Consider the following 15384-nt stretch of genomic DNA (forward strand, 5'->3'; position numbering starts at 1 on the left):
GATTAGTATCAGCAAGATAGATGAGAGTAATATTGTTGAGTTAGAAGATGCATTATACGACTTCAGATAAATAGCATTATTATGTTTAAATAATAGGTACTGATTGTTAGTGGATCGGTTTGAGAGGGATGCATTATTTCGCTAGAGTTTTAATTCTTGCTTTATTTTTTGCAAAGGTAAATGTTCTAAATTGTGAGAAAAAGAATATTTCTAAATATTAGAAAAAGAGCAGAAGACCAACTTCCTGAACACTTAGGAGTGACTTTATTTACAAAGCAGCATATACTATAACAATTTGCAATATAATGTTCAGATATAATACCTGGAATTTTTTGGTGTCTTATTTGGCATCTGATTTAGTTAGCCAGGCCAGCTAAAGTACTGCACATTTAGGAGACAGTATTCATTTACTAGTCATCTTTCTACATGCTAAGTAAGGAAGAGGAGACATTGGGGAAGGGTCTTTTGCTTTTGTATCTTTTGTATCTTCTTTGTAGATTCTCTTATTTATTATCCTCTTAAACCTGTCCTCTCCCCGCACCTCCCTTGCAACCAATACTGTTATTAGTTATTTACTGAGTTTCGTAAAGCAGGAATATATAGAGTTCATTTGTGGAATTATTCACATGTGAACTTTGTTTGGCTTTGTTTTTTACTCTGAAAGTCTTGTTTTCCAGGAATTGATTCACTTAGAAATAATGTTGAAACTTTTCATGAGGAATCCTATGAGTGGGTTTTAGATTTACTTTTCCAGCCAGATCTTCTGGCCTTTTGGGACACTGGAATGTTGCCTGCTTATTTTAGAAAAATGTACAATAATATTAACCACTAACTGGCCTTTATTAATTAATTAATTCAAGATGTGTAATTCAGTTAAATTGAAATTTTCTTTTAAAAATTTTTTAGAATTTTAAGTCACTCTTGAAACATTCTTGTTTAAGATAGTTTTAAAAACAGATTTGAGAGTTATAGCAATCCAAATATCAGGGATAAAGAAGAGCTAATAAAATAAATTAAAATATTGCATGGGTAACCCCAGGAAATTTTGCATAGCTCTCCAAGGATGATCTGTTTCCCAGTCAACAGAAAAATAAGAAGGAAATAAGGGCCTGGAATTTAAATTGAAGTTGCCAGAAGGTCTCTACCTAGTAGGTTTTTTGGAAACATTTTTTCCTAAATCTTCTGGAAAGAAGTAAATTGCTTAGGCAAAACACATAATAGCTTTTTCTTATCTAGTTTAGGTCTGTGCTTGATGATTGTTGGAATGGCAATAAACATCACATCCTGAACTATTGAAGGCAGGGAAGTATATTTAAAAATCAGTGAAATGCAGTAATCCTCAAACCGGGAATAATCAGTTTGCTAATAAAAGATGTATGGCTCCAAGTCATATTTTTTCAGGGCTCTCTGACATTTTCATTAATCATGTTGCCAGTGTGTACAGTAATGCCCATTTTGCTATAAAAGTTGGTGAGTTTTTAGATTGTTGGACTAGGTAGTATGAATATTGAGTCAGATCACATAATCTTAGAATAACACATAAGTGATTACGTAGAATTGCGGGTGGAAACAATTCAGGATAAAAAGTGCATGACAGTTCAGAGCTCCTGTGCAGGCTGCACGTCTGTCTGAAATCAGGTTTAAAAAGTGGCCCTGTCTCCAGCTGACTCGTTTTGTCAGACTGAGTCATAGGATTAACCCTTGACATGTTCCTTCAAAAAAAAGAGGCAAAGATTAAACAACTGCATTGACTAGAGCAGCACTTGATCCATCTATATGCATTTTTTTTCCTGTAATATGATTCTGCTTAAGAAAAAAAATTGTGCTGCAGCTGTTACATAGATTAAATTAGATTTTTTTTTTAAAATATTTTTGAGGAAGAGAAAAAGGACTTTATCATAGAAGATAATTTGTAACTGTGTTAAAAATATGTCTACATCAACCAGTTTTACTTTCTTTTGAGTAAGGCAGACTTCAAAAAGATGTTATTTTGGAGTAGCAAACTTGAAGGACATTACCATAGCATACGAGTAAAATACGGGACTATTTAAATTACCACCAGTTTTCTTGATGATTTGCTGTTTTTGAGGAATAAATTTAATGCCATATGTATGTAAACGCCCACGCCCCCACCTCTTCTCTCTTCCCTCAAGTTTCTACATCCACCCTCAGTTTCGGCAGTAGTGTATACCAAGTGATTGTGTTGGGTACACGGGGGAGGGGGGGCTCAGTCTTATATTTAAACACATGTATGGATTTTGTATCTGCGTTTTTGAGAGGAGGAATGAAAAGTAGAAGCAAAAGCTTTTAATTAATTACTCAGCTCTGCTTAGAAACTATTATGTTTCAAAGTTCAGGTTTCAGGTTTAATAGCAAGTCTTATCCAGTTCCTTAATAAACTGCTTTAGAACAGTAAAAGAGTATTATGCTGTCTGGTTTTACTCTGAACTTTTTTGACTTGGATATTTGTTTATTACTTTCAGAATACCATATAGTTGCCTCTAAAATAAAGAACTGTTAATGAAATACTCAAATTTTTCATTGTGCTTTAATAGCCAAGATTGCGTAGTTGGATTTTACATTATGCTGTTTGTTTTAACAAACATGATAGTACTCTCTCTTTTCTGGCAAGCCCCAAAGAAACAAGCCTAACTACTGTAGGCGGATTTTTTTTTTAATCAATATATAAAAGTTTTCTCAGGTTGAAGCTGAGCTTCCTACTGATTGTAGGAAGAAAATGTTGAAGTGCTTTGTGGCTGCCCTTTTCCCCCAGTCCCCTAAATTTCTATTTTAAAAGTAAGTTTTGTTTTTTTTTTTTAATCATTAAGGAAAAAAGGAAATTTTATTTTGGATGGTTGATTTTCCTTTTTTTTTTTTAAGCTGTTCTGTCTCAGAGAGACTATGTCTATGAAAGACTAAAATTTACTTGAATGGTTTTAAGGCATGGCATTGTTAATTGTAAGTCAACGCTTTTTACACAGTTCTCTAAGGATTGAAATGGGTCTTTGTGGTCTCTCAGGAGGGAGGAAGTTACAAGCCACTCTGCAGACTGGCATTTTAATGGTCTGCTGTACAGTGATGTTCTTTTGCAGCTGCTGCTTAGCCTTTTCTATATCTGGAGAGTGTGGGGAGGTTTTATTGTTATTCCAACACCATCAGCTTTTAAAACATTATGAACTTAGCTGGTCTTATTTGATTTTATTGTTATCTTTTAATCAATATTTTTCATAAAAATGGGGGGTTTGGGGGTCCCTTATAGAATATTCCCTTAGAGCAGTTCTGCTTCATGAAAGGTGCCTTTAAAAAAGTGATGTGTCCCTTTTTGCAGCTTGTGAGCTGTCCTCTGATGAACAGTTTTGTGAGAACCTGCAAGGCACAGGGAGAAGAGATAGTACAAAGAGGTTTTCATGGGGGGAAATGAGAGGAAAGAAAAGTTGCTATTCTGTTTTTCTGGGTTAGAATCCACACCAAAAGACAAATTGAAATTTTTTAAAATAATGAAATATGTTTGTGTGTGAGAAAGTATTTGCAAAACAATGTCTAAGACCTTTTGACTTCTAAGTATAATGAATTTTTTAAATCTATGAGATGTTTATTCCCACACTGATTATTTTTCCTTTTTGAGAAATTTGAACATAAAAATATGAATATATTAAGTGTTAGTTAAGAACAATAATGAACTTGGAGGAAAGACTTCCAAGAAATCTTTTTTAGTTTATTAGCTACAGTGTGCATTTTGTCTATACATACCAGCCTTTCATATTTTTCTGTAAGGGAAAACAAAACCTTGTTTGTTTTTTCTTTTTAACTATTGAATTGCTTAGTACATATTCTAGGAGAGTGCAGTCCATTATAAACTTTTAATTGGTGTTATGAATGAGGAATTTAAGGAGCTTTATAATTGAAAACCTATATTAAATATTATGTTTTAAAAACAGATCATTTATTTTCAAAATAATTTTTTGAATTGTTGGAATGAGCTTTTTCATGAAATGTGTTCCTTTCAAATTTCTTTCCATACCATTTTTATAACATAAAAAATCATGGTTTGTTCTAGCTAGTTTAGAGGTACTTACATGACAGGTCCGCTTTCTCCAGGAAGTGACTTTGTACAAGGCTTAACTGTTTAGATCCTTCTTGTTACACATGATTCAGGTTTCCAATTCCTGATTGCTTGATCATGTGTTTATCAAAGTTAGAAGCAACTGTAGGCCATGCCAGATGGTAATGTTGCTAGAGGTGTAGCAAGCTAGGTTTCCCTGCTACAAGTGCTCTAATTTAAACTAAAAATAGGCTAGCAGATCTGTCAGTTTGTCTTTCTTTGAAAGAGACATACATACTATATATATGACAATATTAATAATTCCTTCGGATATTTATCTCCAGGACACTGTATCACTTTTTATTATTTAGCACTTGTGGCTTGTATTTTTTTTTAATTCCAAAATTTGTCTTATTGGTATCCTCCACCAGTGTGAGGACTTGATAGAGATTGAAAGAGGTTACTTACAGCACAAACCCTCCCTCTCTGCTCCGTGAGATGGTTCAGTCCTATTTTGCATAAGTTCCTTTTGAGTAGATCATGGGTGGATGCATAGTGCTGAAGACTTAACTCTGTTTGGCTGTGTGGATGTATGTCTTGGAGAGAAGCTGTGTGCATTAGCTGCAAACAGTAACATTTTCAAAATCAACATGTATTGTGCTTATCCTGTGCCTGGAATGGGCAGCAATTCTTTGATGTATTACTACAATGGAAAAACGGTAAGTCTTTTTCTTTGTTCAGATAGCTTCTAACTGGTTTGTTTAAGGGAAGGGAGGGTAGATTAATTACTTTTTACTAAAACCTGTGAGGTTTTGTTTTATCATTTTCTGTAATATGTTAAGATTGTATGTTTCTTTGTAAGTAAGGTTAGCAAAGTTGTCTTTGACATAGTTACTCAATAGTTTTTGGCTTTTATTTTTAAAATAATATAGAAAATAAACTTGAATTTTTGGGATATTTTTTTAATGCCTGATGTCTTTACTAGTAATGAGCTTGAAAGTACATTTGTTTTAATGTTTTCTTATATTGTAAACATATAATCTACATGTAAAATACATATATAACACAGAGAGAGAGACAGAGGGAAGATTACTTGATGCTTTGTAGATAGAAGGGAAAGATGAAAGTCATCTTAGATATTCATAAAAATAACAAGTATGAAGCTCTGGGAATGATTAGGGAAGCAGTCAGCTAGTGAGGGCCGTATTTCCTGTTTGGAGTTTCAGGTCCGGAGCCTGACTTTACTCAGATACCATCTGTTTCCAATCAAACTAGAATTTTGACCCTGTACAGATTCATAAAATAAATCACTATTTTTCAAAGAGTGCATTTATACATTTTCCAAAGAATGTATTTCTGGTCGATTTATAGCACATGGTTAGATGTTTTAAAATAATACCTTTCTGTGTTGCTAAGTAAAACTTCTCTGTTTTTTAAATTAATTACTCAGTATTAATTACTTAGTATGTTTCTACAAAAATATCTTTAAGTCAGAGGATTTTGTGTATTCTAAAAAGAAGGTGAACTTCTCTGGAATATTCAATAGGAGTTATCTTTATAAGATAGTTGATAAACATAAAAATGTTATACTAGTGAATAACAATCTTGGGTTTATGTCAGGAATTCAGTATTTTCCTCCTCAATTTTTCCAAAACAATGTATTAGCTCAGGTGTTTTATTAAATACGTAAATGACTTTAGTGATTTTTTTTGGTCAGGAGTGGAGGCATTTTTAATGTTGATGTTTGAAGTTACAAAAAAAATTAATCACATTTTCCTAAAATAGGTATACAATCAGTTATGTTGGTCCGTTCCCTTTTTACCACTTGAAAATGTTTTAAAGTAGCATATGACTTTAACCAGTGTACGTGAGAACTAATGAAAGCACTTTTTCGTTCTCTGACTGCTTTGGTAAGGCCTCTTTGGACTTCATTAGCATTTGGTTCTTAACTTTTCAGTAAGCTTTCTTACTAGATGACAATCAAGCCAAAATATCCTTAAACTCATTAAAAAGTATGTGTTCACACTAGCCATATAAACAGAGTTTTGGAGAATGTGAGAGGTAGATTTAGATGGGTAGTATAAGTGAAATAACTTGATCTCTATGTAATTTCCTTGGCAACTGTCTTTCAAATGTGAAATTTTTTTCTTTTATGTCCAATTCTAAGTAAAATAGTCTGTTTGAAAATGGTGTGTGTGCAAGTTTAGTAAAATTAATCATACAGGACCCCTGGAGCAGAGAGACTATAACTCAGATTGAGTTTAGATTTTATTCTTTCAAGAGCACAGATCACTCTATTACAGCATTTCTCTTTGTTCTACATTTGGGGGTGGAGGGGTGGGGGACAGCTTTGATCGTATTAAGTATTTCCAGGCTTACGGTAGATGACATGGCTGGTATGTTAGAAAAGTGTAGCCTGAAAGTTGATAGCCTGTGCTTGATGTAGGTCAAAGGTGACTTTTATGTTCTCGAAAAATACGTAAAGGATGATATATTTTCTTAGTCCTCTGTATCATAAGCCCTTAGTCTTATATGTGTTTTCTTACATGTATTTTATTTTTACCACATCTAGTTTATTATTATTATTCTAACTCTTCAATAAGAAAATCGTATAGTATGTAATTATATTACCCAAAGACTATGGTAAATACCTCATCTTTGTATATATTGGGAAATGTCTACCCATCAATGCTTTATAGTAAAAACTAGCACTTTAAATTAATATTGCCAGAGTCTAAGTGAAATGTATTTCCTCACTTGAGTTATGGAATTTTTGTATAATTCTCATAATAAACCAGTTAAATTTAAGCTCACTCTTTAACTCCATTTTATCAGTTTATCTTAAGATGATAGGACAGATTTATATTTTGAATATTAATATTTTGATTTCATTTTTAAGATCATTTTATGGGTATTATGAAAGAGTGAGAAATCCTGAGTGATACTGGGCTTAAAGAAAATGCTTTCCTTTTTTTTCTGGTTTTTATTTTTAAATTTTCAGGTTGATTTCCATATATTTATGGATGCTTGGGGTAATTTAATAAATAGACTGAACAGACTCTAGGAAAAAATAGATTAATAAGAGAAGAGCCTTTTCATATTTTGTTATTTAAGATTATGTGGCCGTATTGTACTGTTGGAAATATAAGAGGCTTGGGCATCTATGTGCAGAAAAGAAAAGGCAAAAATGTTAACCCTGTTTTCCCCACTATCTGAAAAGAGAAGGGGTTAATGTTTTATATCACATGTAGCTTTTGTGTAGCTGTATTATGTACCATGCTATAAGATATTAATATGTGTTTATGATAAATATGGGACTTCAAATCACTTTGAATATTTTTTGAACTTTGAAAAATAGCAAGGAATAATGGATTTCTGAGATTCCTTACTTATAAAGAATTTGGCCTGCTCTCAGTTTTCTCATTGATATGACTCAATTGTGTCCTTTATGCAGAAAGGTAGAAAGTCTTAGAGGTAAAGGAAGGAAAGTTTTGGGAGGAGAGGATTCCTGTTCTCTTCACCTTGGGATTCTGGAGTTTCAGCCTTCCTCTGATCTCATCAGCCTCCATTTTCTAGGCCTTGAACTGAAGATGCTGCAAAGTGTTCCAGGTATAAAAATTGCAGCAAGTACAGACATGATGCTCTTTTCATTATTTCAGGGGATTATTTTAATATTATTAGAGACAACACAGAAATCCAAGTTTTAAAACTCAAGCTTAGAAACACATTTTGAATATTCACCTTCTTTGTATGGAATCTGGGAAAGAAGAGACAGAAACTAACATGATCATAAGGGCTACTCTATGTCAGGAACTACGCTGGGGACTTTATGTTTACCTCATTTAATTCTCATAACCACTCTGTCATTTAGCTGTTACTAGCCTCCTTTTATAAGTAAGGAAAATTTGGTGCTGGGAAGTTAGGTAACTTGTTTAAGCCCCACCCTGTTAGTTAAGTGTTGAGGCCAGAACTGAACCCAGGTCTGTCTCCTAAGAGCAGGTTTTCTCTTTTCTATCATCCAAGGACAAGTAAACTAGTCTGCATAGCAAAGGGCCAGATTTCACTTATCCTTACTACTGGTTGTATCCAAGTACTCCATTGGAAAGAAAATGTCACTGAGAAAAACACTAGGCCATTTACAAATAAATATATTTTGCATATATGATCAGACTTACAATTTTATGAATGCTAATTGATACGGTCAGTCAAGCAGCTTTTTACTAGTTTCTATTTAAGATGAAGAACTTAAAACTATCCTAGATATGTTTTTAAATGCAGGAAATTAACAGGCCTCTTCTAATAGAACTCATAGTAGTGAAAATTGGTATATCCATGGTTTTGGCACCTGCCTCCCCACATAATTTGTATTATCATAAGAATTAGAGCAGCAAGTAGCTAAAATTGCATTGTAAATACTTCTAAGATTTATTTTTCAAATAAACATTTTCAGTTAATAAAAGAACAGAAACCAATATGAGAGTATATAGAGCTACATTTCTGTTCCGTTGGGGATTTACTGCTAATTAACATGAGAGAGGAAAGTATATAATTAATTAATTCAAATTTCCAGGCTGTCTATGGGCCCAGTAGGGTTAAATCTAACATTTGTATGATGAGGAAAACATGAAGTCATTTAAGAATTCTCTGAAGTTGGAATGCTAAAGACATTGGATGACAAGGAGTTTAGCTTAAATCTGCTTTGATTTTTTTTCCCTTTATCAAAAATATATGAGACTATATTCTAGATATGAATCCAAGAAGGTCTTTTTTTCTTGATTCAAGTGGACACAAATACCAGGAAGTTAAGCCCCTGCCAGGAGAGTATGTTGTCACGGGTCAGGTTTATTAATCTTTTAGAAGGAAATTTATGTCCCTTTCCACTAGCTCATGAACATATTGAAGACAGGGATCAGGTGCTGTATTGTTAGGTCTAAATATTTTTAAAATGTAGATAGCGAAGTGACACTCATTGATTTGTTCAGTACATTATCCTAGCATACAAGTTTCAAACCCAGTCCCTTAAAAATTCCATGGTTTATCTCTCAGGAAAAAAATTTGTGCTTATTATAAAAATGATACTGGTTACAATAAAGAAATGATAAAATATGCCCAGTGATGTTAAGATTAATTAAAATGTGCTTGACTTACCTAAGATGAAATTCTCACACTTGAAAACCACTATTACTCAACTATACTTTTTAGACAGCAGCAGTAGTAATTGATTTTAAGCTGCTTTGTACTGAAAGCTAGAATTCTTTTTTCTTATCATTGTTAAAAAGGAAATTTTACATTATTTCACCGCTAAACGTTCTGCGGAAATTCTTGGGAAAAGATATTGGTCCTTTTATTTATGAGTGTTGAAAATATGAACATATATTTATGCGTTTTACAGAAATTTCAGTTGTGTTTTTATCAGGCTAACTAATTAGATGAAAAGAATCTTTCATGGATAGCTTGTGTGTCCCTGAGTGAGTCCTACTTCAGACATTTTGCTTTATGATGCCTTTTGGTTTCAGTTCTTACAATATTTAGTACTGGAACTATATAAATATTCCCCCCCCCCCAGGCTTGGAATTACCATAAAAACTTGAGTAGTCGGTTGGACTTTATGGCAAAATTTACTACTTTTATGTAATATTAAAATACTGAAAACATTGAGATATTTATCAAATCTGTCATTTGTTTAAATATTCTTGGATGTTAGGAGATTCTTAAATTAGACTGCTATTTCATGTACTTAAATTTTTAAATGTCTTTTTCTTTTGGGTTGTGCTTGTTTTAATTTTGATTAAAGAGGGAACCAGGAAAGTGGGAAGCCCTGAAGTTCAGAAACTTTAAGATTTTGACATTTATGTTAAAGATACGCTTTTTATCTGAGTTATGCATAAGGTCAGTATGCATAGAAAACAATGGATCCAAAATGATCAGAAAAATCAATAGGGAATAGTTTTTAGGAAATTTCTTTAACTTTTAGTTATATTTCTTTAAGTAAAATTTCTTTAACTTTTACTTACTTAGCACTCTTATCTCAGTGAGTCCAATTATTTAAAGCAGAAATTTTACTTACTCTTTTTTAAACAGCCTCTTTTTAGTAAATTCAGGTCCCACAAAATGCAGAGGTAGAAGGAAACTGTTTATGTACATTATTGTGTGTGAAACTTGCATAAGTCGACCAGCAGTAACTAAAAAATTCTTATAATAATTACCTAGCTTTTCTTTCTTAGTTTTTGAGTGTTGACCCTTAAATGTGCCTATTTTTAAAATCAGTGGCCCAGAGGTTTAATTACAGATTTTAAAGCTAGAATTTGAGTTGGGTTGGGGTTTTCTTTTTTTCCAGTGACCTGAACTGTTTTGTTTGTTAGTTGTCAGGTTTTAGAGATACTCAGCTAGATCTTGAAAAATTTTTATTGCTTAATACAAAATATAGTTACATAAAATGAGATAAATTAAGTGTATGCTCCTGAATATAGTATCACATTTTTATTTTAAAATTATGATGGTAGGGTAAATTAGCCAAATGATTTTGTTTTGCCTTATTATTTTGGTAAGTTGATAAAGATTATGCTGGAGATGATTTATGCTATTAGCATAAACGTTTCACACATTGGAGGTGTAATGTTAGCATTAAAGTGTTTAATGGTATTTAACATATTGGAACTTAAAGAGAACTGCTAGTCAAACCACCTTGACAAAAGAGCTAATAGGAGCCTAAACATAATGAAATATCGGTAATAATTTCTGTGTTAGAGCATGTTCAGAAAAATTGATAAGCTTCTCCGTCTTTCTTCTTTCCAAATTAGATAAGGTGTTCCCAAAATGTTTAAGAGTTTTGGTTTTTGTTTCATAGCCTTTGGAGTTTATGAGACTCCTAGAATATTTCTTTCAAAATAATTTATCTAATTTTAAACTGGTGGGTAAGGAAGAGTGATCTCATCCTGTATTGTTCAATATAGTAACCAATAGCCACAAATGACTATTTAATTAAATTAAAATTAAAAATTCAGTTTCTCACTTGTACTATCCACATCTCAAGTGTTCAGTAGTCACATGTAACGAGTAGCTACTGTATTGTACATAGATACATTACCGTCTTTTCAGATATAGAACATTTCCATTATTACAGAAGCCTATTGGACAGTGCCCGTCTAAAGCATTCCTCTCATTTTCTGTGGAAGGGTATCTTAATTAAGATATATAGCGAGCTATTCTCACATACTAAAGAAAATTCCCAATTCATTTCCTCATCATTTAGAACATTTAAAGATATCCGCTACCACACAGGCTTTGGATCTATTTTTAAAAGCATAGGGAATGGCATCATCTTTTAACTCATCACTGGATGTGACAAGATAAAAAGAAAAAAATATCTTCTTAGCAGAAGCTTCTACTTTTTTTCATCTTTGCTGAACAACTATCAGAAAATCATGCCTTTCTGCCTTACAGAGATGTTTCCAATATTAATTACAGGATGGATGCACTGAAGTCAAGAGCACAGTGCACAGCTCCAGCTTCTAAAGCTAAACAGAGAGTGGACTGCCCTGAATTGGGGTGATCCATATGACTAAACTGAATTACCCAAGCAGGAAAAAAAGGAATGTTTTTGCTAACTTGACTCCAATTGGTTTTATGAGCTAAAACATTCGAAGGATAATTGTGTAATCACTGTATAGAGTAATGTAAATATTCATCCCTGAAGTACTCTGTCACTCTTAAAAAGTTAAGTTTGGGTTGATGGGATGAGGACAGTAGAGATATTACTGTGAATTTATTCTTTTCAAACATACTTAACAATGAAAGGGAGGTATCTGTTAGATTTTCAGTTATATTCGTTTAAGTTGGGGTAAATGTTATGGTTCTGTTCACCCAACACTCAAAATTTCTCTCTTCTCCATTCCTGGAGGAGAAAAATTAAGTACTTGAGAAAGAAGGACATTCCCACATGATACCTACTTTGAACCTGACATTCTGAAATGGAGGCTAGAATTCTAAAGAAAATTTCTAATTACCGCATTTCAATAGAACATCTTAAATTACTTAATTGTACTTTTTCTGTTTCTTTTTAAAATAGTGTGACTCCTGGTAGATTTTAATCACCTTAAGCACACATATTCCTTTCTCTTAATTTTGTTTGTTGTGATACAAAATCATATTTAAGATTTAAATGTGTGATTAGATCATTAACTAGGAAAAAACTGGCATCTATGTGCAGGTGATCAGATGACATAAGCAGTCTGGTTTTAATTTGTGGCCAGTACTGATTGTAACTAAAAGAGACTTGCTCTTTTTGTGGAATTGGCTGACTATTTCCCTACATCTGGAGTTAATAAAGTCTTTGAGACCACATCAGTTGTGCTTTGCCGCAAGAACTCTTTGATCTGAAAAATCGCAACTGGCACAACTGCTGCTTCATAACATTGCATCTATGTTTTTGCAAGCTATGGTTAAGATACCAAAAGTAAAGTTTTTTGTCGTGTGTTAGAAATGCTGTTAGATGGGCCTCTTTGAGAACCACGGTTTTCAAAACATTTTTATCATGATAAAAACTTTGAACTTATGTTAGTAAATAAATGATAAACTTCTAGTAGTTTAGAGTTTTTACCATTTTCATTTATAAGATCTATTCTTTAAAAGTCCATTTATCTTTTTCAAAGTCTATTTATAGAGACTAACATTAAAAACAACTTTGCCCTAAAATGAGCCCTGTGTTCTAAATACAGCTTCAAAATTTTTACATACGAGAGGCAAGCAGGCAAGCCTCTTCTGCTTCGTGTGTTTGTCTTGGTTTTCTTGCTTTCCATGATAGTCATCAGTTGACCATTATCCGATCAGCATATTCTCCTTTATTTACAGCGATTTGTAAATCAATAAAGTCAGCAAAAGTTCTTTTGTAAATCAGCAGAAATTCTTTGCTTTTGTAATTGCATACATTTAAAAATTTTTTACGTGTAAGTTTATCTTGTATGGAATATAGTGAATTGAATAGAAATAAGGATAAAGAAATATATATTGAGAGATTATATATAAATTTTAACTGACAGATTATGTAGATTTTTGTGTGTGAAATGACACATCAAAACTGGAGTTTTTCATAAGTATCATTGGGAGGTTTATATACTGTTTCAGTTTATAACCTAGATAGAATTAGAGAATTTTATATTGTATACTTTTAGATCAGTGATGGTATACATAGTAAATAAGCATTTGTGACAAAAACATGTTCTAATGCTGTCTTCTAAATTTTATTCTCATTTGTATTTTCTTTCTACATCTGTGGATATCCTCTTTTTTGTTGTTTGTGGTTTCAACGTAGTTTGGGAAAAATCTGTATATTATAAAGGGGACAGAGGACATCTAGCTAAAGCTAAATTTTGATGCTGAAACTTGATTAAAAGAAAAAAGTACAAAATTCCTTTCCTGAAAACTTTTCCTGTCTATCAGCCTATCTAATACATTGCAAACACATTTGTGTATATCCAATTCTTTCATTCTAACTCTGTCTTTATATAAGTAATAGCACTAAACTAGAAAAATATGTTTAATATGTATAATGCATAATCCCCTATCTAGGATCCTTCTGGGTAATTCTTAGGAATTTATCTTGTCCCAGACTTCTCAGGTACCACAAGTGTGTGTTTTCCCCTCTGGGATGTAAGAAGTAGGAAACTAACCTGAATGCCAGTCCATTAAAAAGACACACCTGTGCTTGTAATAGCATGGCTAGCAAGAAGACTAAAAAACTTTTAAACTTTTATCTAGGGTGAACTGTATATATAAGTAGGATGATGTTGGACAAAAACTGTAAGAAATAGCAGTTGAGTACTAAACAGGGACAGTATGTAGCAGTGTAACCGCTCTTATAAGAATTCGAAAGTTGATATTATTAGCTAATACTTAGTGAGTGGTTACCATGCTAAACATTTTCGAGCCTTCTGTGCACCTTAGCCATCTTGAGGAGTCCAGGTTGTTTTTGTGGTTTTTGTTTGTTTGTTTTTGGGGGGGGGTTGTTTTGTTTTGTTTTGGCCGCGCGGCTTGTGGGATCTTAGTTCCCCAGCCAGGGATCAAACCTGTTCCTTAGGCATTAAGAGTGCAGAGTCCTAACCACTGGACCGCCAGGGAATTCCCTAAACATTTTGTATGTATTATTATCTCATCTAATCTTCCCATCACCCCCTGCCCCCCCATGCAGGTAATGTTAGCACCATCTTACAAATGAGGAAATTGAGTCTCAGAAGGTTAGGTAATTTGCCAGGAATCTTTACAGTTAGTTAATGCCTCAGAGAAAGAATAAATGAAAGTTTATGTAAATAAAAAATTGGCTCCCATTTTAATCTCTGTGTGTGCTTCCTCCACTTTTTTATTAGTGCATAGGAATGTATGCTGGATAAAAATATCAAACTGTGTGGAAAGGCATAAAGCAAACGTTTTCCTCCCCAATTATAAGTCCAGAGGTGTAACCATTAAGTTTCTTATGTGTAATTCCAGAAATCTTCTGTGCTTATGCAAAAAATGTGTATGCTTTTTTTACGAATCCTCCCATAATTTTATTGAGCTAGTTACTTTTTTCCACGTTAAGTGAACACTTTGAATTTTTATTTTTGATTAAAATTTAATAGATGTACCCTTATCAAACTAAACAAAAGAAATATGTTTCATACACTGCTCACTATAGGACACCTTTCCATTCTTCCTGACTTGACTCCTGGTTTACTTTTACTTTAACAGACCATGCATCACCTTAAGTGTTACTTACTTGTTTTCCTTCTTGGTTTCAGTAGTCATCATGAGAATGGTTTGATCATGTTTTGATTATTACAGTTATTTGGATGCCCATTTAGTTTTCCAGAGAAATGACAGAGTTGGCCATTTGCCAATTCAAAATGTTCATACTTTGTTTATCTGAAGCAAAGGTTTACCAAAGGAAATTAATACTGCTCTGACAGATTAAATGAGACTTTCCTGAAAGCTGTGCCAGACTTGAAAATATACTTGAAATTAAAGAATTAAACCCCTGAGCAGAACTTGGTTTTAATTTTGCCAACCCTACTAAGTTAAGGAAGTTTCTGAACAATTGTGTTGTGCCTTTCACAGTTAACTTTTAATAGTAGTAAAGAATAGTAACATTTAATCTAACTCGTTTTGATTTTGGTAAATCTTGTAACAGTGAAAAGAATGAATTTTATGAACAAATTCATAAAATAAAACAAATTTTATTTCATGCTGTATTCAAAAGACATTAGTTTCCACTATCACATTTTGAATCATGAGCCTATACGGATTTGTGTTTTGTAAACAAAGTCAACATTTGTGACTTTATTCAACCACCTGATGTAATTGTCACACAA

General features: G+C 32.9%; 1 protein-coding gene across 5 annotated transcripts in view; it reads left to right on the plus strand.

Moving 5' to 3' along the window:
* The window catches only part of TCF12 (transcription factor 12), a 373142-nt gene that overhangs the window by 305964 nt on the left and 51794 nt on the right, over positions 1-15384 (plus strand). The window contains exon 1 of one of the 5 annotated variants that reach the window (XM_068552295.1): positions 4518-4761. The exons of 3 other annotated variants lie outside the window; for them this stretch is intronic. In XM_068552295.1, the coding sequence (XP_068408396.1) occupies positions 4591-4761 (171 nt within the window). In that variant the 5' untranslated portion in view covers positions 4518-4590. Of the gene's footprint in view, positions 1-4517; positions 4762-15384 lie in introns of those variants that run through there. One more of the 5 variants, XM_068552287.1, reaches the window with a different exon arrangement.

This window comes from Eschrichtius robustus, chromosome 1 (assembly GCF_028021215.1).
Source record: "Eschrichtius robustus isolate mEscRob2 chromosome 1, mEscRob2.pri, whole genome shotgun sequence".
Taxonomy (NCBI): Eukaryota; Metazoa; Chordata; class Mammalia; order Artiodactyla; family Eschrichtiidae; genus Eschrichtius; species Eschrichtius robustus.